The 21,963-nt window shown below is 45.1% G+C and overlaps 1 protein-coding gene across 1 annotated transcript; it reads left to right on the forward strand.

Moving 5' to 3' along the window:
• The first annotated feature begins 3,799 nt into the window (after positions 1–3,799).
• LOC127049757 (glutathione S-transferase A4-like) lies at positions 3,800–16,381 on the forward strand. Its single transcript, XM_050951020.1, is given in 6 exon segments — positions 3,800–3,905; positions 4,086–4,137; positions 11,567–11,699; positions 12,627–12,762; positions 15,616–15,747; positions 16,132–16,381. Coding segments are annotated over 6 exon segments (666 nt in total). The 5' UTR covers positions 3,800–3,818; the 3' UTR covers positions 16,258–16,381.
• The last annotated feature ends 5,582 nt before the right edge of the window (positions 16,382–21,963 follow it).

Consider the following 21,963-nt stretch of genomic DNA (forward strand, 5'->3'; position numbering starts at 1 on the left):
TTTTTGAGGTTCTCCTTCCTTATTTCCACCACAACCGCTCTGGGTACAGGACCGGCAGAAGTGCCCTAAAAGTGGGGTGAGGGTGGGGGCCCATAGGTGCCCAAACTGTAGCCCTATGCTTCACTGCCCCTCAAGTCCCTGGTCCTGCACCATCCCTTCTCCCCAAGGCCCCTCCCCTCTCCCCAAACCCCTGCCCTTGCACTGTCCCTGCATGCCTCTTCCCCCAAGGCCCTGCTCCAGTGCTGCCTCTTCCCCTCCCAAGACCCTGCCCCACTCCACTCACACCTCTCCACTCTCTCCCCCCATCACTCACCCTTACGGCCTGGTAAAAAGTGGGGCGGGGCGGGGCGAGGGGGGCATGGTCCCTTGGCCCTCCCAGTTCCGGTGCTCCAGTCTGGGTACATATGCTGGGAGAGGACATCCATTGGTGGCTCTCTAAAGCCACGTCTAGACCACAAACCACTGCCATCATAGCTATATCAGTCGGGGTGTGAAAAAGTGTGAGTCCTGATTGATACAGCCATGCAGGCAGGCGTCCTTAGTATAGACAAAGTTATCCTGGCAAAACTGTGCTTTTACCAACTTGTCTCACTTGTGAGGGTAGCTTTACTAGACTAGTATAAAGCACAGTTTTGCCAGTATTGCTGTGTGCACATTAGGACTCAGAGCCAGTATAGTATCCCAGTATACTTATAACGGCAAAGCACTCCTACTGTAGACATAGCACTAGTACGTGTAAACTGCTTCTGTGGGCAGTTGTATTAGTACCTGACACAAGAGCAGAGATTAAGTGACTTCCCCAAGGTCATGCAGAGAGTCTGTGGCAAAAATGGGAATTGGAGCTTGGTTTACCATGTCCCAGTTTGGTTCTCTATCTGCTAAAAGCTAGATCACCTATCTACCCATCCAGTTTGATGTCCAGATTCGACCATTTCATCTTAAATGCAAGGAACAAAGCCAAAAAAATGTATTGTATGGAAACTGTGGGTAGGACCCCAGGCAAATTGATTTTTTCTCATCTCTGGCTCATCTTAAAAGTTGTAAAATAGGCATTATTAATTAAAAACATGGAGCCTAATTGTGGCAGAAATTGCATATCCATTTTTCATGTCCAACTAACATGAATGCATACACAAATCAGATAACTGCATGTGTGAATGACAGGCTCTAGCAATCTGATTTTAAAAATCAGACCCATGTTGTCTCCCATTTTAGGTGTCTTTCTTGTACATTGCAGTGAGAGGACAAGCCAGAATTACTGCTGAAAAGTCAGGTAAGCAACAGAACATATTGGTTTAATTTGTTAAATAGTATCACCATCAACCTGAAATATAGTCAGTTCAAATCTAATATTTTCTCTACTTTTCTGAATGTTTTTCCTTTGTTGCTGTGTGAAAAACCACTTGAACAACAGGAGATACTGAGTAGTTATGTAACCATGAACCAGACTATGTAACCAGGAAGCTGAGCACTCTGTGTATAGTCAAATAAACAAACTGAAAAGCATAGAGAAAAATATTTTTCTCTCTCACCCATAGTAATTTTATAACAGTAGTAGGTACAACCACATTTTAAAATGGCAGTGTAACTTTTAATTTTGTGGGGGTCTCTTCAGGAAGGGAGGAACTTTTCTTTCCTATGAGGTATGCATGTGACTCCCCATGAGGGGAGGAGTTTGGAGGAGCTCCATACTCTTAGAATCTGAAGGGGCAAATTCTGTTCTCAGTTAAGGAGGAGAAGAACTTGGCCTGGGTCAGAACGTGAAGGTTAGTATTGACTCTCACATAAAAAGAAATTAGTTGAACCTTAAACAGTTTGACCTCCTGGTTTCAATAAAGCTACTTTCAAACACCTTAGCATAACTGTTGGTAATGGTAATGTAAAATCTTTACTATATTTAGCCTCCTGCATCAAAGGCAGTTCAAGTGGTGTTTGGTTGCTATACAGGAGAATAAAAGAAGGGAAAAGGGACCTTTTAAATAGGAAATTAATCCAAAAAGTTAACTCAGACTTGAATAAGGCATGTTGTAAAGTGAGGGCAAACAGTGAGAGCAAAAAGCCAAAGGAGAGAGGAGGAAGAAAGCAAGAGAAAGAGTAAAGTTCAGACTTGCAATGAAAGCCTGGAACTTAGAGCTGATTTCCTCTGTATCTGAGCATGAAAGCTGGCTGATAAGGCATACGGTGCTCTGCTCTGAACTATGGTGGCTGATCAAATAATAGTGAAAACCTATCTCCCTCCTGGGAGGTGGATGAAAGTAAAACTGTCTGCTGCTTTATACTGAATGCAGGCTATGTTGCTTTTGAAAGACTTAACTTTGTTCCCTGATCCTTGCATAGTGAAGTGTCTGCTCTAAAAAATCAAGCGAGGACGCAGCCCTAGAACTCATTATAGAAAACAAACTGCTTTAGGGGAAATGTGGAGATTAGACAAAAGCATTTAAAACATTTTTTATCATTTTGTTCGTAGCCATGTGTAATCCACACACCTCCTGGGTGTTGTGTTCTGACACATGCACCATTCTCATCTTGGTTGACAATAAAACATACATACAACTTTCCACCCAAAATGTGGACTGTTCATTTTGCTTTCTGTATCGCTGGTGTACGTGCAGTTGATTAAAGTTGATGGAGTTATTCTGGATTTACAAAAGTGTAACCAAGAGCAGAATTTGGATGTCTGGGTTTGATTTTACTCTGGTCACATTCCGTGCCATACTGTTCATTATTAGTTGGCCATGTTAAATAATACCTTAAGCTTTTTAGTCCATTTGTTCTGTTTATGTGTACAGTACAATGCACAAACCTTCCATGAGGGTTGCACTTCACATACTTGATGTAGATACAAGATTACAACAGGGGATCTGAAAAGAAGAGTCTCTATTCCATAATTTTGGTTTAAAAGCACTTTGGCTTTCACAGTTAATGGAAGAGCTTTAGATACTGTAAGTTTCTGCACACTGTATGTTGTTGCAATGTGTGTTGACATGATACAAAGGGTAAAAAGTATTAATTGTGATAACATCAGGGAGTATTGGGTGTTGCAAGCTGTACAAACAGCAAACACTGCCAGCATGCACTAAACGTTATTTACATGCAAATAACTACAAATTTGTACAATATCTTTCTTATAGATAAAATGCCATGAGCTGCTGCAATTAGTTATTTGCTTTAATAAAAAGGTGATTATTTCTGCGTTATGTTTACTGTGAATATAGTCTTAGTACCAAGACTGAAAACTTAAATGATTTGATTCTTAGAACTGTTTAATGGGTAATTGTCAATTTGAATGATTTCTAAGTCAAGTTTTGGATTGAGTGCCCTCTAAACAGTATGTACATCCTAAGGGAGGAAAAATATATGAGGCTTTTTTGTTTCCTCACTGGTGTTTATGAGGGTCTATCCCACAGGAGTGAGTGGATGGGCCTGAGAGGAACACCACCAAATATGCTCAGGCCCCACTTTTTCCCACCCTGTTTGTGTCCTAGAGTGCACTATGCTTTTAAGAGCAGAGGTTTCCAAACAGAAACTCACCAGAAAGCCCACCTGGCCTAGAGGAACCATTCCAGAAGGCATAAAAACTGAGAATTCTTCAGTCAACCTAGTTATCACCTCTTGGGTGGATTTACTACAGTAATTGTCACTTTAGCATAGCTGTAGTACTTGTAGTATAGACATACCTTGAGTAAAGTGTACAGTGACAGCAGCAGAGGCCTGAAACCTCATTGTGCTGTAAACATTCCATTGTAGCAAAACCTCATTTTTGTTCAGAAACATTTTCCTTTGCTTGATATTTGTCAGGGAAGCAGAAGCAAGGAAGCATGTCTGGGAAACCCAGACTTACCTACTTCAATGGAAGAGGATGCATGGAATCAATACGGTAGCTGTTGGCAGCAGCTGGGGTGGAGGTTAGTCCATAATTTATGAAGGGGCGTTATTGTTTGGACTCATTCAGGATTAGCCATGATTTATTTTGTTATGCTGGTGTATTACTCTGCCTTTTGGCTTGTTGTGACAGGGTTGCTTCCTAAAAGAAGCTGCCTGAAATATAACAATGTAACTAATCTATTTAATCTTTCCTTCTGCAGTTTGAAGAAGAATTTTTGGAAACAAGGGAACAGTATCAAAAGTTAATAAAAGGTAAGACTGTAGACCGGGGATTTTCTACACCCAAAGTGGCACGAGTTTAGCTAAAATTGGGTTTTATATCAGTTTACTTAAACCAGTGTAAACCCCTGTGTGGACACATTTAATTCAGTTTACATCATGTATCAGTTCATAAATCACTAACCTTGACCGCCCAATCATGTCTGGTGCCAAGTAACGCCTGCAAAGTGCTAATCATCCTGCACTTCCACTGGAGCCAGTCGATGTTGAGGGAGCTCAGCACTTCCCAGGCTCATGCCCCTGATTATTTTTATTAAATATCTATATTATGGGGGCATCCAAAGTCCTTAATTCAGGTAGGGAGCCCATTGTGCTGGGTGTTGCCATCCCTGCCTTCAGAGGCTTAGAGTCTAAATAAGCAAACAAATGAAGAGTAGGGGATTGGAGAGACAACATACATGCAGATGAATCTGAGGAAGAGTTGGCCCAGCTTTCTAGGTATATAGAATCATAGAAATGTAGGGCTGGAAGGGACCTCAAGATGTCATTTAGCCCAGGTGCTGTGCTGAGACAGGACCAAGTAAACCTAGACTGTCCTTGACAGGTGCTTGTCTAACCTGTTCTTAAAAACCTCCAGTGACAAAGATTCCACAGCCTCCCTTGGAAGCCTATTTCAGAGCATAAAGACATTTATAATTAGAAACTTTTTCCTAACATTTAACCTAAATCTCCCTTCTTGCAGATTAAAGCCCATTACTTCTTGTCCTACCTTCAATGGACATGCAGAACAATTGATCACAGTCCTATTTATAACACATTGGAAGGTTGTTATCAGCTCCCTGCTCAGTCTTCTTTTCACAAGACTTAACATGCCAATTTTTTTAAAACTTTCCTTATAAATCAAGTTTTCTAAACTTTTGATCATTTTTTGGTGCTCTCCTCTGGACTCTTCAATTTGTCCACATCCTAAACTGTGATGCACAGAACATGTACTGCTGCTCTTTTATTGAGGATTAGGGGCAGGGAGAAAGGAAGGGAGTAGGAGAAGGAAAGACGGGGAAGAGGAGGAGTCCATTTGTCACCTGCTTAGTCATGATCAGCAGGCTGGGTCTCTCAGACACCATGGTGGAGGGGAGTCTTAATGAAGGATTTGAAGGAAGAGAAGGTTGTTGCTATTCGGATTTTTTCAGGGAATTTTCCCCATGCATAAGGGTCAGTGCCCGAGAAAACACAAAGCTGCATAAGTGAGTGTTAATGGTTCGATTGCTGGTGGAGTCTAGATGGGAGTTGACATCACAGTAAGTTGCTGCTTTAGTTAAATAAGGTGAGACTAAGTTATGAAAGGCCTTAAAGACAAGAAGCTTATCTTATCTGAAAAGGGGGACCCAATGGAGGGATTCAGAGGGGGTTGGTGTGGTCAGAGCAATAAGCCAAGCAGACGATTTGAGCAGAAGCTCTCTGAAGAGACTTAAGGGAAGCAAGGTTGCCGTAATCAACATGTGAGATGAGAGCTTGGACAAGAGTTTTGGTTATATAGTCAGAGAGGGAAGACTGAGTTTTTAGAGATGTTGTGTAAGAAGGAGTGGCAAGAATTAGAAATGGCTTGAGTATGGGGATCCAGTGAGAGGGCCACGTTATAGTTCATATTGTGGCCCAAGTGACTGAGAGAATGGTAACAATGTTCATGGTGAGGTGGGGAGGGCTTGTGGAGGAAGATCACGAGCTCAGCTGAGTTTAACATTTTGTTAACGCTTAACTATTGTTAAACAGTGAGTTAAAGATGATGACTAAAAATCCAGAAAGACAGGCTACACTACTAGATTGGTTGAAGGGAGATAGTGCATCATGACAGACAGAGATTTGTAGATCATCAGAATCAAGAAGTGGAGCCTGGTGGTGTAGAGCTTTCCTTACAGGTTATGGACTGAGGCCTTGGCTACACTTGAGAGTTACAGCGCTGTTAGTGGCTTTACAGCGCTGTAACTCACTCCCCATCCACACTGGCAAGGCACATACAGCGCTGTGTCTCCATGGCTACAGCGCTGCTTGTACTCCACCTCCCCGAGAGGAATAAAGAGTGTAGTGCTGCTGCTGCAGTGCTGGGGCGCCAGTGTAAACAGGGAATAACCTTAGTACGCAGTGACTGATCTCCGGAAGCTTCCCATAATCCTTTTAAATGAAAGTTCCACTCTTTGTTTTGTTGTGAACTCCGGGCTCCAGGAGCTGCTTATCAAAAAAACAAACACAGCTCCTGTTTGCTGTGAATGAGCAGAGGCAGGCAGGGGGATTCCTTTGGAATGCCCACAGCTAGTGTTTGCTTGAAGAGAGAAGCAGCGCAGGTGGTGCGGGGTCCATTTCGGGAAGCGGCTGCTTATCTGGTCTGTGAGGAAAAAAACAGCTGCTGTTTGCTTTCAGTGAGTGAGAGAGAGGTGGGGGATGGGGTCGGAACTTGCAAGGCAGCTGCTGACACAGGGCTTGTCTACATCACAAAGTTGCAGCGCTGGTGAGGGGGTTACAGCGCTGCAACTTAGGAGGTGTACACATCTGCAGGGCATCACCAGCGCTGCAACTCCCTGTTTGCAGCGCTGGCCGTACTCCCGTTTTGTCTCGGGTGTAGAGGATCCAGCGCTGGTAATCAAGTGTAGACACTTACCAGCGCTTTTCTTGACCTCTGTGGAATAAGCAGGTATCCCAGCATACCTGAGGAAGCCTCTGGTAATCAAGCTGGTCTCCTTCCCCGGTTTGCTCTCGCGTTCCCCCGAACCCCCCTGCAAACCGCAGGGAAGGAGACCTGCTTGCTCGGGGGTTCGGGGAACGCGAGAGCAAACCGCAGGGAAGCTGGTCTCCTTCCCCGGTTTGCTCTCGCGTTCCCCGAACCCTCGAGCAAGCAGGTCTCCTTCCCTGCGGTTTGCTGGGTGGTTCCAGGAACGCGATAGCAAACCGCGGCAAAGCTGGTCTCCTTCCCCGGCTTGCTCTCGCGTTCCCCGAACCCCCGAGCAAGCAGGTCTCCTTCCCTGCGGTTTGCTGGGTGGTTCCGGGAACGCGAGAGCAAACCGCGGCGAAGCTGGTCTCCTTCCCCGGTTTGCTCTCGCGTTCCCCGAACCCCCCTGCAAACCGCAGGGAAGGAGACCTGCTTGCTCGTGGGTTCGGGGAACGCGAGAGCAAACCGCGGGGAAGCTGGTCTCCTTCCCCGGTTGCTCTCGCGTTCCCCGAACCCTCGAGCAAGCAGGTCTCCTTCCTGCGGTTTGCTGGGTGGTTCCGGGAACGCGAGAGCAAACCGCGGCGAAGCTGGTCTCCTTCCCCGGTTTGCTCTCGCGTTCCCTGAACCCCCCTGCAAACCGCAGGGAAGGAGACTGCTTGCTCGTGGGTTCGGGGAACGCGAGAGCAAACCGCGGGGAAGCTGGTCTCCTTCCCCGGTTTGCTCTCGCGTTCACCCGAACCCCCCCTTGAAGCCGCCCAACAGCGCTGCAGTGTGGCCACATCTAACACCACTTGCAGCGCTGGTTGCTGTAAGTGTGGCCACTCTGCAGCGCTGGCCCTATACAGCTGTACTAATACAGCTGTAACAACCAGCGCTGCAAAATTGTAGATGTAGACATACCCACAGTGTCGGCTCCAAAAATCCACTCTCTCTCTCTCTCCCCCACACTCCCTGTTACACTCCACCCCACCCCTACCTTTTGAAAAGCATGTTGCAGCCACTTGAACGCTGGGATAGCTGCCCATAATGCAGTGCTCCCAATGCCGCTGCAGATGCTGCAAATGTGGCCACGACAGTGCGCTGTCAGCTGTCAGTGTGGACAGACTGCAGCGCTTTCCCTACTCAGCTGTATGAAGACAGGTTTAACTCCCAGCGCTGTACAGCTGCAAGTGTACCCTGACTGGTAAAGGCTGCTCTTTTCTCCCCTCTTAAGATTTTTTCCCCACCTTCATGCAACCTTTGATGTGTGTTTGGCTTTTATCTTGTACATTGTAGGAAGTAAGAACGGGATTGAATTTGTCCCCTCTTGTTTAGTGTTCTGATCTCACCTATCACTCATATATTTGTTATACTGAGGACTAACACAGAGGTATTTTTTGGTATTAAAAGAGGGCTGATACAGTAGGTATTATTTAAGACTTGGAATATAAATGAATGCTCATAAAGCAATGTCTCAGTAACTTCCCACAATGCAAGAATGAGTCTTGTCTTAATGCACTGAGCTCAACTGCTATACTCCCTGAAAGCAGGCATATATTTACCTTGTAATAACAGTTTACATTTAAGCATATTCTATTTTCTTGGTATAGCTGTTCAACGTTGAGCGATATGACAGTCAACTACAGGCTATTGTTTCAGTGGGTTGGGTGTGTAGGGATTTGTCCAGGTAGGAAGGTATGTTTAAATAAGTTTGTCAGTTACAGATTAGGCACCTGGTGGTACTCCTATATAGCAAAAATACTCTGTAGAGCAACTCTCAGAGCCTGCACTGCCTGGCTCAACATAGCAGTGTAGATACTTGTTCTCAGGCTCAAGCCCAAGCTCTGAAACGTAGTGATGGGGGAGAGTCTTGGGGCCTGGGCTCCAGCCCAAACCCGAACATCTACACTGATATTTTTTAGCCCTGCAACATGAGCCCTGTGAACTCAAATCAGTTGCCTGGGCTCTAAGACTTGCTGCCCTAGATTTTCTTTTACTGTGTAGACGTACCCTGTGTCAATTATTTTTTAAATTAACTTTATTGAACCTTAAAGTGGTTTGGGTTTGGTATGTTCACAGCAAACACACAGAGAAGTCTGATAAAAAATATACTCTTCCTGCCAAGTTGCAATGTAACTTTATTTCTTAGAATTCAGAATAACAACACATAAGAACCCCAAAGCAGGCTACTCTCTAAAACAAAGAAGCACAACTCACTCCACCTTACTCTAGGGCTAAGCTAACTGTCTGCAAAACTGACTATAATCTCAGGCTTCCCTATAGATCCCTGTAGCCTGCAGGTCAGACCAGGAAAACCTTTACTCTTAAAGTGATAGTGTTACAATTTTAACAGTTTTTAATACACCACATTTGGTTCATATTTTGGGCAAACATTTAGACTAGTTCTTAACCAAACCTGTTTGCCTATATGTAGCTTCTAGTTATTTAAAGGACAGTGATTGCTTTTTCCAGTAAAAGCTAGGAGGGCCAGCAATTGTCTGTCTATTACAAATCTCACTTGAGCTAATAGCTTGTTATTAAGGATAAATTAGACTATGTCAACACCAGCGATCTTACAGCAGCACAGCTATACTGATGCAGCTGTAAGATTGCTTATGTAGCCGCTCTATGCCAATGGGAGAGAGCTCTCCCATTGACATAATAAAACCACCTCTACGAGTGGCAGTAGCTATGTCAGCAGAAGAGGCTCTCCTCCAGACATAATGCACTGCACACTACCACTTATGCTAGCAAAACTTAAGTTGCAGAGGGTGTGTGTGGTTTTTTTACACCCCTGAGCGACATAAATTTTGCCGAAATATGTGGTAGTGCAGACATGGCCGTACTACTTTTGCTATTAAGGCCTGGTTGACCGTTAGGTTGACCCAGCTTCATTGCTCAGGAGTGTGCAAAATCTACGCCCTTGATCAAAGCAGTTAAACTGACCTAATTCCTGGGGTGGACAGCATTAGGTCGACGGAAAAATTGTGCTGTTGATTTACCTACTTCTCAGGGAGGTGGATTACCTACAGAACCCCTTCCATAGGCGTAGGTAGCGCTACAACAGTGCAGCTGCAGCAGCATTTCAAGTGTAGACAAGTCCTTAGAAACTAATTGTTCTTTCAGTTTACTAAAGCTCACTGACCTGCCAGGGAATTCTTTGCAAGGAGTGGCTAGAAAATCCAGCCATTAATAAGCTTTTATTGTAGTACATGTTTCTGATGGTAACCGCCCCCGCCCACCCCCCCCCCCCCCCCCCCCCCCGCCCTGGCCCTTGCATACTTGTTAATGGTTTTTGGTTTTTATCAATGAAAAAGCTTCTGCTAGAAAAGGACATTTTTGCTAATGCGTATTTATCCCTTTATCTGGTCACATTTGCTCTTGGAAAGTCATGAGGACACACAAGCTTTATATAAATGTTTACAAAAATTATGATGATGTGGACAACCAGTTCTACACAATTTTATTGCACTATGAAATTAAACACTTTGCAACAACGGAAGGACTTTTTTTATTTTAGGCTACTGACATAGTTTGGTGGTTTTGTGCAAAACAGAGCAGACAAACTCTTGTCAAAATAATCTTTTCTACCTAGAAGAAGAATGAAGTTAATGGATTAAAATCAGGCAACTAAAACAAACAAAAGAGATTTAGAGCAAATGCTGTCTGTTAGTAGGTACAGTAGCACACATGCCTATTTGTGGCTTAATCCTGTATCTTTTAATTCAATGGGAACTTTGCCATTGACTTCAGAGGGGGCAGAACTAAGCCCTTGGAGCACAGTCTACATATATAGTTTAATTAAAATTTAAATTGGAAGCCCTTGGGGAGGGAACACGTGACTATAGGTTTGTAAAGCAATGTGTCAATTGATTATGCTAGGTCTTAGCTACAGAGTAAATATTTAGACTAGTATATGTTTATTCTTTCTCACATCATTATTTTAGTGCAGGAAGTTTTAATATAATGGCAGACGTTGAAGATCTCCTAATATACAAACCAGGGCCGCCCAGAGGATTCAGGAGGCCTGGGGTCTTTGCCGCCGAATTGCCACCGAAGACTCGGCTCTTCAGCTGCGGGTTCCGGGGCGGAAGGACCCCCTTCCATGGGTCTTCAGGGCACTTCGGCGACAGGTCCCAGAGTGGAAGGACCTCCCGCCACCGAATTGCCGCCGAAGACCTGGAACGGAAGAAGCTCCGGGGGCCCGGGCCCCGCAAGAGTTTTCCAGGGCCCCCAGAGCGAGTGAAGGACCTCGCTCCAGGGGCCCTGAAAAACTCTCGTGGGGGCCCCTTTGGGGCCTGGGGCAAATTGCCCCACTTGCCCCCCCTCCGGGCAGCCCTGATATAATCAGAAGCGTACTAACAATTTAGGTATTTTTCTCAGCTCCACTATAATGATAACACAGTTGAAGGAGGGGACGGGGATCGAGACCACTACAGATGCTACAGGGGCACAGCTACGGTGTTGTAATTATGCTGCTGTAGTGCCGTAGTATAGGTGCCTCCTGCGCTGATGGAAGGGATTTTTTCTGTCACCGTAGGAACTTCATCTCAGTAGCTAGGATGATGGAAACATCAGGAGATGGGCTAAATCGGAACACCCCATGCTGCCTACATTTGGAGCTACCCTGACCCCATGTGCCCAGGGGTTAGATTGGAATAGTCATGGCGCTCAGGGGTGTGATGTCTTCACACCTCTGAGTGCTGTAGCCATGCTGATCTAACTTTTAAGTATAGATCCGGCCTAAGTAACATTATACTTCTTGTATTTTCCTTTCCAAAGGTGGAGCCCTGCTGTTTGACCAAGTACCATTGGTGGAAATTGATGGGATGAAGATGGTGCAGACCAGAGCCATTCTTCGCTACATAGCTGCCAAGTACAACTTCTATGGGAAGGATCTGAAAGAGAGAGCATTGTACTATAACACCCCCTTTTTCTTAATAAACTACAATGAATAGCTATATTATTACCAGTTAACACTTATGTAATACTGTAAGTTGAGTATGAAAGGGTGAGAAAAAGCTGTTATGCACTAAGGGGAAAATTCTTTGGCCCTTGATGAGTTTTAACCATTGTTTCTGAAATTATGCTGAAGAGGATCAGGCCCGCAGTGTTGTAGTTTTTTGTTTTTGTTTTGTATTGTGTTTTGCTGAGTAAATTGGGATTGCAAAACCAAGAGTAAAGAATTCCAAGTATTTGCAGTTTTGCTGTGGATTAAACTTCTTTAATACAGGCAGGTATCAGAGGGTAGCCGTGTTAGTCTGGATCTGTAAAAGCAGCAAAGAATCCTGTGGCACCTTATAGACTAACAGACGTTTTGGAGCATGAGCTTTCGTGGGTGAATACCCACTTCCTCAGATGCATGTTAATACAGGCAGAGCAGTCATAACTTGTTCTGTGATACAGTACTATAATGGTTTTGCTGCCATTACCTGACAACACTGGTTCTGTGGATGAAAAGGACTTGAGCTTCCAGGGCTGTTAACCCAGAATCTTTGATAAGCAATAGGTTTACTTTAACAGCAAAAATAAATGAATAAGAAGAACCACTCACCAGAAGAACATTGCTTGCTCCCCAAAGAGACTAAATCTAAACACAAAGAGACCTATACAACAGTAAACAGTAAAAACAGTACAAGCTGTTAAACATATGCTTGCATGTCTGCATTGTCATTAAAAAGGGAGCAAGGCATGAATGCAACAGTGAAATTTTAACAGCGCTATCATATAACGCAAAAGCTGATTATACAAATATTAACGGATCATAAAAAATTGCTTTTACTAATTTGCAAGAAAAACCTGAAATAATTTGAACATGCTTTCTTCTCTCCCCTCCCTCCAGAATTGACATGTATGTGGAAGGAACAGCTGATCTCATGGGAATGATCATTACCTTTGCTTTCACTCCACCTAAGGAAAGGAATCTTGCCTTAATCATTGAGAGGGCCACAACCAGATACTTCCCAGTCTATGAAAAGGTAAGTGATAGTGAGGCAACAATTTACAGTCATTTCATTACATATCATTGAATGAAGACATACCTGCTTCTGATTGCAATGAACAATATTCTGTTGCCAAACTGAACAAAAGGAATCGAATGATCACACCCCCCATTTTAGATGTCTGAAAAGGGAGTAGATCTGTCATTATAAGTGCTCACTGTTCAGAAATGTAATTACTGGTACTTTATGGTCACTATTACCTAGTGGTTCAGCTATATTCACCTCTTTAACCAGATTCTGTGTGCCACTTAGGACTAAATCAGTAATTGCCTTTCCCCTTGTGGGTCACAGGAGTAGTTGCTCCAAGAAACAGTCATTAATGGTGTCTAGAAATTTTATCTCTGCATCCAGTCTTGAGGTGACATGTATCCAGTCAATATGGGGATAGTTGAAATCTCCCCTTATTGTTGAGTTTTCTGTTTTTGTAGCCTCTCTAGTAGTAGTATATTCCTACTGCTATAGTCCTATTATTCAAGCATGGCATTTCTACCTATAGAGATTCTATGGTACAGTATGAGTCATTTAAGATTTTTACTTTTATACTTTCTTTCACATATGGTGCCACTCCCCCATCAGCATGACCTATTCTGTCATTCCCTGGTATTAACCAAATGCCATTGATTATCATCATTCCACGAAGTTTCTGTGATGCTGTCATAAACAGATAGTTAAGGGTTAATGTCTCTTTTACCTGTAAAGGGTTAAGAAGCTCAGTAAACCTGGCTGACACCTGACCAGAGGACCAATCGGGGGACAAGATACTTTCAAATCTTGGTGGAGGGAAGTCTTTGTTTGTGCTGTTTGTTTTGTTCATTGTTCGCGCTTGGGGCTAAGAGGGGCCAGACGTGCAACCAGGTCTTTCTCCAATCTTTCTAAAACAGTCTCTCATGTTCAAAATAGTAAATACTAGCTAGAAAAGACGGATTAGTCTTATGTTTGATTTCTTAACTTGCAAATGTGTATTTTGCTGGAAGAATATTTTACCTCTGTTTGCTGTAACTTGTATCTCAGGCTAGAGGGGAGGGAGTCCCTCTAGTCTATATAAGCTGAAGACCCTGTAAACATTTTCCATCCTAATTTTACAGAGATAATTTTTACTTTTTCTTTCTTTAATTAAAAGCTTTCTTTTTTTAAGAACCTGATTGATTTTTTTCCCTTGTTTAAGACCCAAGGGGATTGGGTCTGAACTCACCAAGGAGTGGGGGGGGAGAAGGATGGGGGGAAGGTTAATTCCTCTCTGTTTTAAGATCCAAGGAGTTTGGATCACAATAGTCTCTCAGGGTAACCCAGGGAGGGGAAAGTCTGGGAGGGGGAAAGAGGGGGAATCGTTTATTTCTCCTTGTTTTAAGACCCAAGGGGTTTGGGTCTTGGGTTCCCCGGGGAAGGTTTTGGGGGACAGGGAGCGTACCAGACACTGGAATTTCTGGTTGGTGGCAGCGCGATCAGATCTAAGCTAGTAATTAAGCTTAGAAGGTAACGTGCAAGTCCCCACATTTGTACTCTAAAATTCAAAGTGGGAAAAATACCTTAACAGATGCCTATTATATCAATATCCTCATTTAATACCAGGCACTCAGGTTCACCCATCTTAATATTTAGATTTCAGCATTTGCACATGAGCACTTATAACATTGGTCAATATTTAGTTGCCTGACTCTTTTTCATTTGACTGTTTCTCTTCAGTTCCTACCTGTACTTTATCAGTTTCTGTCCTCTCCTCTTTACTAGGCTATAGAGTAACTCCTTTAATAAATCCTCCCCTAAGGTATGTCTCTGTTTGAACTATGTGTTCCTGAACACCTGTCGGCTTTCCCTCAGCCCTTAGTTTAAAAGCTCCACAATAACGTTTTTAATGTTATATGCCAGCAAGCTGTTTTCATTTTGGTTTAGGTGGAGCCCATCCTTCCTGTATAGGCTCCTCCTTTCCCAAAAGGTCCCCCAGGTCGTAATAAACCCAGGTCCCTCATCTGAACACCATTGTCTCATCCATGATTGAGGCACTGCAGTTCTGCCTGTTTAACTGACCTTGTGTGTAGAACTAGAGCATTTCAGATAATGCTAACATGGACGTCCTAGACTTCAATCTCTTATATAGCAACCTAAATTTGGCCTCTAGGACCTCTCTTCTACCTTTCTCTATGTCAGTGGTGCCTACATGTACCACAACCACCATCTCGTCCCCAGCACTGCACATAAATCTATTTAGATGTCTTGAGATGTCTGCAGCCTTTGCAATTCACCATGCAGTTCTCCCGGTCACCATAACCCCAAATATCTATATTTATGATAGTCAAGTCCCACATTACTAATATCTGTTTCTTCCTAATAACTGGGGTCCCCTCCCCCAGAGGGGTATCCTCAGTGTGAGAGAACACCATGACATCATCTGGAAGAAAGATCTCAACTATGGGATCATTTTCCCTCGCTGCAGCTTGATGTTCTCCTTCCCCGAGACTTTCATCATCCTCAAAAGCACAGAGGCTGTTGGACTAGGGGTGGGGCCATTCTACTGTGACCTGGAAAGACTCGTCTATGTACCTCTTGTACTTAGGTACAAAAACCAGATTTTTTCTATTGCAGCTATTAATACTAGTGTTGTATTCAGAGAGAGGGATTTGCCAAAGCACTTGAGTGATTGAGGAGCGCAGGTGCTAATGAATCACGTAAGTGCGTTTGAAAATCCCACCCAGATGCTTCATACAAAATTGTTACACAGACCATGACCTTGCTATACTTCGAAAGTATCACACTGAGCTCAGTTGCCAGTATTTATCCAGTGTATATGCCTCTTTCATAACCATAACATTTGTGTTCCCTGGTATTCTGTAGGTTCTGAAACAACACGGGCAAGAGTTTCTTGTTGGCAACCGATTCAGCTGGGCAGATGTACAGCTGCTTGAAGCCATTTTAATGGTAGAGGAGAAAGAGCCCACTGTGCTTTCCAAGTTCCCTGTGTTACAGGTAATTCTGTTACTAAAGCTCAACCAGCAACTATAGAATTGTGCAGAACAAAGACTTCAAGTTGCTCATTTAACATGAGTTCCTGGGCTGATTCTGATCTCATTAAAACTGTGTACATTAACAGTAAGCTCTTTGGAGCATGAGCAGTAATTTTCTGTATGTTTGTACAGCACCAAGCACAATGGGGTGTTGATGTGGTTGGCCTCTAAGTGCTACCATTATATAAACGTTAAGTAATAATAACAATAGAAGTCTGTGGAATTAGGTGATTCAAGCTCTGCTAATGAGCTCTGTTTCTTCAAAACTAATGTGTGTAGTTTTTATTTATGAAGTAGTTGAGTGTTATGTCCTTACTCTTAGGGCTTCTGTTGTTTCTCATTTCAGGCTTTTAAAGCAAGAATAAGCAACATACCTACAATTAAGAAATTCCTACAGCCTGGCAGCCAGAGGAAGCCCCCACCTGATGACCAATATGTGGCAACAGTGATTGAAGTTTTCAAAAAAGATTAAATGCCAGGTTCCATTCAGAGAGGTCATCAAAATCTAAAAAGAACAGGCCAGTTTAGATGATCAGCACTACCATCATTAAAAGCAATGACATTCCAGTGACAGAAAATAGTATCTAATTACTCTTGCTGTTTGTATGGTTTGTTTTAATGAGTGTCAAGTCCTTGATAAAATATGAAAACAAAAGATTATTTGGGATAGTGTCTGCTCTCCTCTGCATTTGGAAGGAAGCTGTCACACTGATGCCACTATCAGAATATAAATAATAAATAATAATAATAATCTTATCTCTAGATGCAAATACGTGTTAAAACCTCAACTCTGGAGCAGGAGTTATGACCTCTTAAAGACATTAACTTGTAACTTTCTAGTATGGTATATACTACACACACTGTTCTGAACCTGTTAACCAGTAATGGGCCAGAAACATCTTTGCTTTAGAGTGGTTGCAAGGTACAGTCTCAGTGTGTGACACCCCTGGCATTGTGTGGCACTGCAATCACCCTGCCTCAGTTTCTTCTGATCCTCAAAGATTCTTATGGCCTTCAGCATAGTCCCATTGCTGAAGGAAGGGGTTGTCTACACTTAAAATGCTACAGCAGAACAGCTGCGCCACTGTAGTGTTTTGGTGCAGACATTACATCTGGTGCATTACATTTGGTGCAGACATTACAGGGTGCAGACATCAACAGGAGGGGTTCTGCACCCTGCACCCAACCTTCCCGCGAGATGGTAGCTAAGTCCAGAGAAGGATTCTTCCATCAGTGCTGTCTAGACGGGGTAAAGTTGTCTTAACTATGCTGCTCAGAGATGTGGATTTTTCACACCCCTGAGCAACATAGTTAAGTTGACTTAATTTTCTAGTGTAGACCAGGCCTATTCACAAAAGTACAGCCCTCCTGGAGTATCAAAGTCCAAACACACACAAAACAAAAGTGTCCCACCTTAGGCCACGTCCAGACTAGGAATTAAAATCGATTTTAGATACGCAACTTCAGCTACGTGAATAACGTAGCTGAAGTCGAATTTCTAAAATCGAGGTACTCACCAGTCTGGACGGCGCTGCATCGATGTCCGCGGCTCTCCGTGTCGATTCCGGAACTCCGTTCGGATTGATGGAGTTCCGGAATCGATGTAAGCGCGCTCGGGGATCGATACACCGCGTCCAGACTAGACGCGATATATCGATCCCCGAGCAATCGATTTTAACCCGCCGATGCCGCGGGTTAGTCTGGACGAGGGCTTAGTCTTAGACTTGGTCTCCACTAGAAAATTATGTTTCTTTAACTACTTCAGTCAAGGATATGAAAAACTCACACCCCTGAGCAGGATAGTTAAGCCAACTTAAGTTCCCGTGTAGCAGCGCTAGGTCAATACAAGAATTCTTCCACTGCTCTAGCGATCGTCTCTCGGGGAGGTAGATTACCTACGCACGGATGGGAAAATCTTTCCCGTCAGCATAGGTGGTATCTACACTGAAGTGCTTTCCCTCTGGTATTTCCTAGCCTGTCTCAAACTTCTTCTTTCTTGAAACAAGGTACCTAGAGCCTCCCCCACTTCCTGGGGCTGTGCTTCAGTGCTGGCTGGCCTCCCTTGCACACCACGGCTCTGTTCTACCCAAGGGGATGCTTCTTCTTGCAGGGCTCTCCTGACTCCAGGCTCCCCATTTCTGAACTAACAACTAAGAGGCTGGTCTAATTTTCCAAGCAGGTCTGCTCCTGGTCACCTGGCCGTTTGTGACGTAACCTCATTCATCTCCTCCCTCTGGGGAAGGGAGCGAAGTCTGGCACAGGTGCAGCTGAGCCCCAGTCTCCTTGAAGGGCCAGCTCATGCTGTGACAAGCAGCTTCTGAAAGCATTGACCAGGCTGTAGTGCCTTACTGGGGACACACAATCCAAGGAGGGGGGAAGAGGTAGTGGCAGTGCAAAGCAGCGGCCTTCACCCAGGGCACACGGGGTCAGGGTAGCCACAAATGTAGGCAGCATGGGATGTTCTGATTTAGCCCATCTCCTGACACTTCTGTGGAGCCATTGGTGGAATTAAAGCTTTTCCTAACCGGCAGAATTTCTGAGGGAGGGCAGCAGAGGGAGAGCCCCACTCCGGGTGAATACTTCTACAGCACAGCAGGCCATCCTGGCATGGGTTCATCTTCTCAAGCTTTTTTCTACACCCATGAGGAAACTTACCATTGTTTTGCTGGTTCAACTGGGGGGGGGAGGCTTGTTCTATTTTCTGTTTTCTTGGATTTTGTAAATGAAAGCTGAGACTCTTACATAATTTCCTGACTGCAGAGCTGGGACTTTAAGACAAATACCGAATATCATGAGACTCATTATTAAATCACCTGAGCTGGCAATACGGTAAGTGAGCTGCGCTGGCGCTGATGCACCTCAGAGTCCAGTTTCTCCTACTACCACTGGAGGATTCCCAATGGGACTGAAACTGTTTCAGCCCCCGCAGGCTTGCAGAATACCCAGCTGCCACCAGGGTTTCCTGGTTTTGCAGTGCACAGACTGCTGAGAAGGGAAAAGCACAGAACAGGGAATACTACATACTGACCTACGTAAACCTCTATGTCATGCTTCTCCAGGCCCACTAACAAGCAACAAAGAGTCATCATGAAGGAGGTTTCTGAGCCTGGAACATGGTGTGTGGACAGGTGGGAAAAGGGGTTGGGCAGAGGGTTCTGAGCCTTGTAATGAGATTATGTGCATGAAAATGTTTGCAGCACTGAGCCCCTGCTTTGTAGAGCACATCTTATACAATCTGTATCCTAAAGTGCTTTAGGAGTGAAATAACAGTTGGAAATGCAGAATAATTGCAAAGGGAGAGAGAGAAATTAAGTGGAATATAGAAGGGAGAAAAGAGATTTTCAGAGAAAATATCAAAAGTGATGGATTTTTTAATATGCAGGTGGAATTACTTTGACTATCTTTGGATTCACAGACTTTGTGACATGTTCAGAAATAGATCAAAATGTAATTGCTAATATTATCTCTCTTTAAATTATGGCCCATGAGTGAATTTGATTTTCAAAGTTTTCTGTGCAAAATCTCATTTTTATTTTGTGAGCCTGTTTTTCCAATTCTTGCACAAGATCTTAGCAGTATTTCATTTGTACATTTAAAAAATATAGCTTTATCGCTGTAGAATCGTGTGACGTGCAGATTCAAACAGCCTCATTTTAAAATACAGTTCAAAAAGCTTTGTCATCCCAAAGAAGTCTGGCACAATATACCGCAAAAGGGTTTTCTTTTTTACATAATCAGTTACAGGAGTTAGTGCTTAATGTTAATATTACAAAAGAATTTAGAGAACAAGAGAAGGAGAGAGAAAATGAGGAAAAAATTAAAAGGGGAATTAAAAAAAGCAGAAAGTAGAACAAAGGGGGTATCATCTTAGATCAGGGGTGGGCAAACTATAGCCCGTGGGCCACATCCAGCCTGCAGGATGCTCCTGCCTGGCCCCTAAGCTCCTGGCAGGGGAGGCTAGCCCCCAGCCTCTTCCCTGCTGTTCTCCCTCCCTCGCAGCCTCAGCTCACTCGCCACCAGCACAATGCTCTGGGCAGCAGGGCTGTGAGCTCTTGCCGGGCATGCAGCTGCAGACTCGTGGCCTGACCCAGTGCTCTGTGCTGTGCAGTGGCATGGCTGGCTCCAGTTGAGTGGCACAGCTGCCTGTCCTGGTGCTCTGGATGATGCGGCTGTAGCGCCACCAGCCACTGGTGCTCCAGGCAGCGCGGTAAGGGGACAAGGAGCAGGGGGGGTTGGATAGAGGGCAGGGGAGTTTGTGGTGGTGGTCAGGGGGAGGGGGTGTGGATAGGTGTCAGGGCAGTCAGAGGGTGGGGAACGGGGGGGTTGAATGGGGGCAGGAGTCCCGGGGGGAATGGGTGGAATGAGAGGAGAGATTGGATGGGGTGGCAGGGGGCAGTCAGGGGAATGGGTTCTGGGGGCAGTCTGGGAGAAGGGGTGATTGGATGGGGCAAGGGTCCTGGGGGGGCAGTCAGGAATGAAAGGAGGGGTTGGATGGGGTGGCTGGAGGGCAGTCAGGGGACAGGGAGGAGTGGATGGGGCAGGGGCCATCAGAGGACAGGGAACGGGGGCATTGGATGGGGCAGGAGTCCCAGGGGGGCTGTCAGGGGGCAAGAAGTGTGTGTGGGAGTCCGATAGGGGGAGGTGGCTGGGCCATGCCTGGCTGTTTGCGGAAGCGGCACCTGCTGGCCTGTGCAGCCAAGCACTGGGACAGGAGCCAGAGACAGGTGGCAGCGCAGGAGGGAAGGTGAGCAGAGGGGGAAATCCGGTCTGGGGGCATGGCCAGAGGAGTCAAGGGGGTGTGGCCAGAAGAGGAGCCAAGGGGGGGCTGCCTTTTTTATGTTTTTTGCTTCCCCTACACTGAAAACGTGGCTACGCAACTGCTCAGAGGCTCCATTAATTTTCTACTAGTCTGTCTGGGAAGGAGAAGTGTCATCTCCTGACAAGCCCCTGGAGGGTTGTATGATAGAGGCAGGTGACCCCTTTGCTCTATGCAGTTTGGGAAGGTCCACATAGAGGATCTCTGAATTAGTCTAATATGGGTGAATGATCAGGCCCTAGGACAGGATTCACATATCAAGATGTTGCAAAAGATTATCTTTCTTAAAATGCGATGCTGCTCAGTACAGTTCTCTGTGTCTTATATGGCAGCATTGAATGGAGAGACAGAGCTGGGGTATGCGGAGTTAGCCTGGGTGTCTGAGCACCCAGATTAGCCTAGCCCAGGTGTGAGCAGCCACACCGCAAAACCACAGTCAAATTCCAGTGTCCTCACTGCTGCTGCACTCCCCTTCAGGCATCACTAGGACTTCTGGGAGGCATATATGAGCCACTCTGACTTTTTCCCACTGAACTGAGGGACAACTTGTCTGTCCTTCTGGCTCTAAACTACACTTCCACCTAGCCTGGGATGAAAGGACCTCTAACCTCAGGTCAGAGGTTTCATTGTGTGGACTGGAGGAGGGTTAGGGTCAGAGAGGCAACCCATGCTCTGGGTGTCCCTAAACCTCTGATTACCAGAAGCAGGGAGTGGATGACAGGGGATGGACAAGGCTGGCTCCAGGTTTTTTACTGCACCAAGGGGGAAAAAAAAAGACCCCGGAGTGCCGCCTTCTTGAAAAGTGCTGCTCCCAAAGAGCCGGAATGCCGCCCCTTGAAAAGGACTGCCCCAAGCACATGCTTGGAACTCTGGCGCCTAGAGCTGGCCCTGGGGATGGATCGCTGGATGATTGCCCTGTTTTGGTCATTCCCTCTGAAGCACCTGACATTGGCTGCTGTCCGAGGACAGGATACTGGGCCAGATGGACTTATGGTCTGACCCACTGTGGCCATTCTTATGTTCTTGGCTTGTGAGAGTCAGATAAGGGTTAGCTAGGTTTCTTTGTTGAAAGACGTGTGCATTTCCTTTCCTTACTGCCCCAGTGTAACTCTCAATGGGAGACTTCTCATAGACTTCAAGGGAAGGTGGATCAAGCCCCTGTGTGACTGAGGAGTCAGGAGGTGGAGCTACAATCTCATAACTTGAAAGCATATTTCGTTTGAGAAGGAAAACAGCTGAGAGAGCCACAAACTGGAAGAGGTTTGTACTGAGGTGTACATGCAGGCAGTTTCCTTCAACTCTAACCTGTTGGGCATGAATGGAGCAGCAGGCCGTGCTAATTTCTCCGCTTACAGCAAAGGC

The sequence above is a fragment of the Gopherus flavomarginatus genome, chromosome 4, assembly GCF_025201925.1.
Source record: "Gopherus flavomarginatus isolate rGopFla2 chromosome 4, rGopFla2.mat.asm, whole genome shotgun sequence".
In the NCBI taxonomy this organism is placed as follows: Eukaryota; Metazoa; Chordata; order Testudines; family Testudinidae; genus Gopherus; species Gopherus flavomarginatus.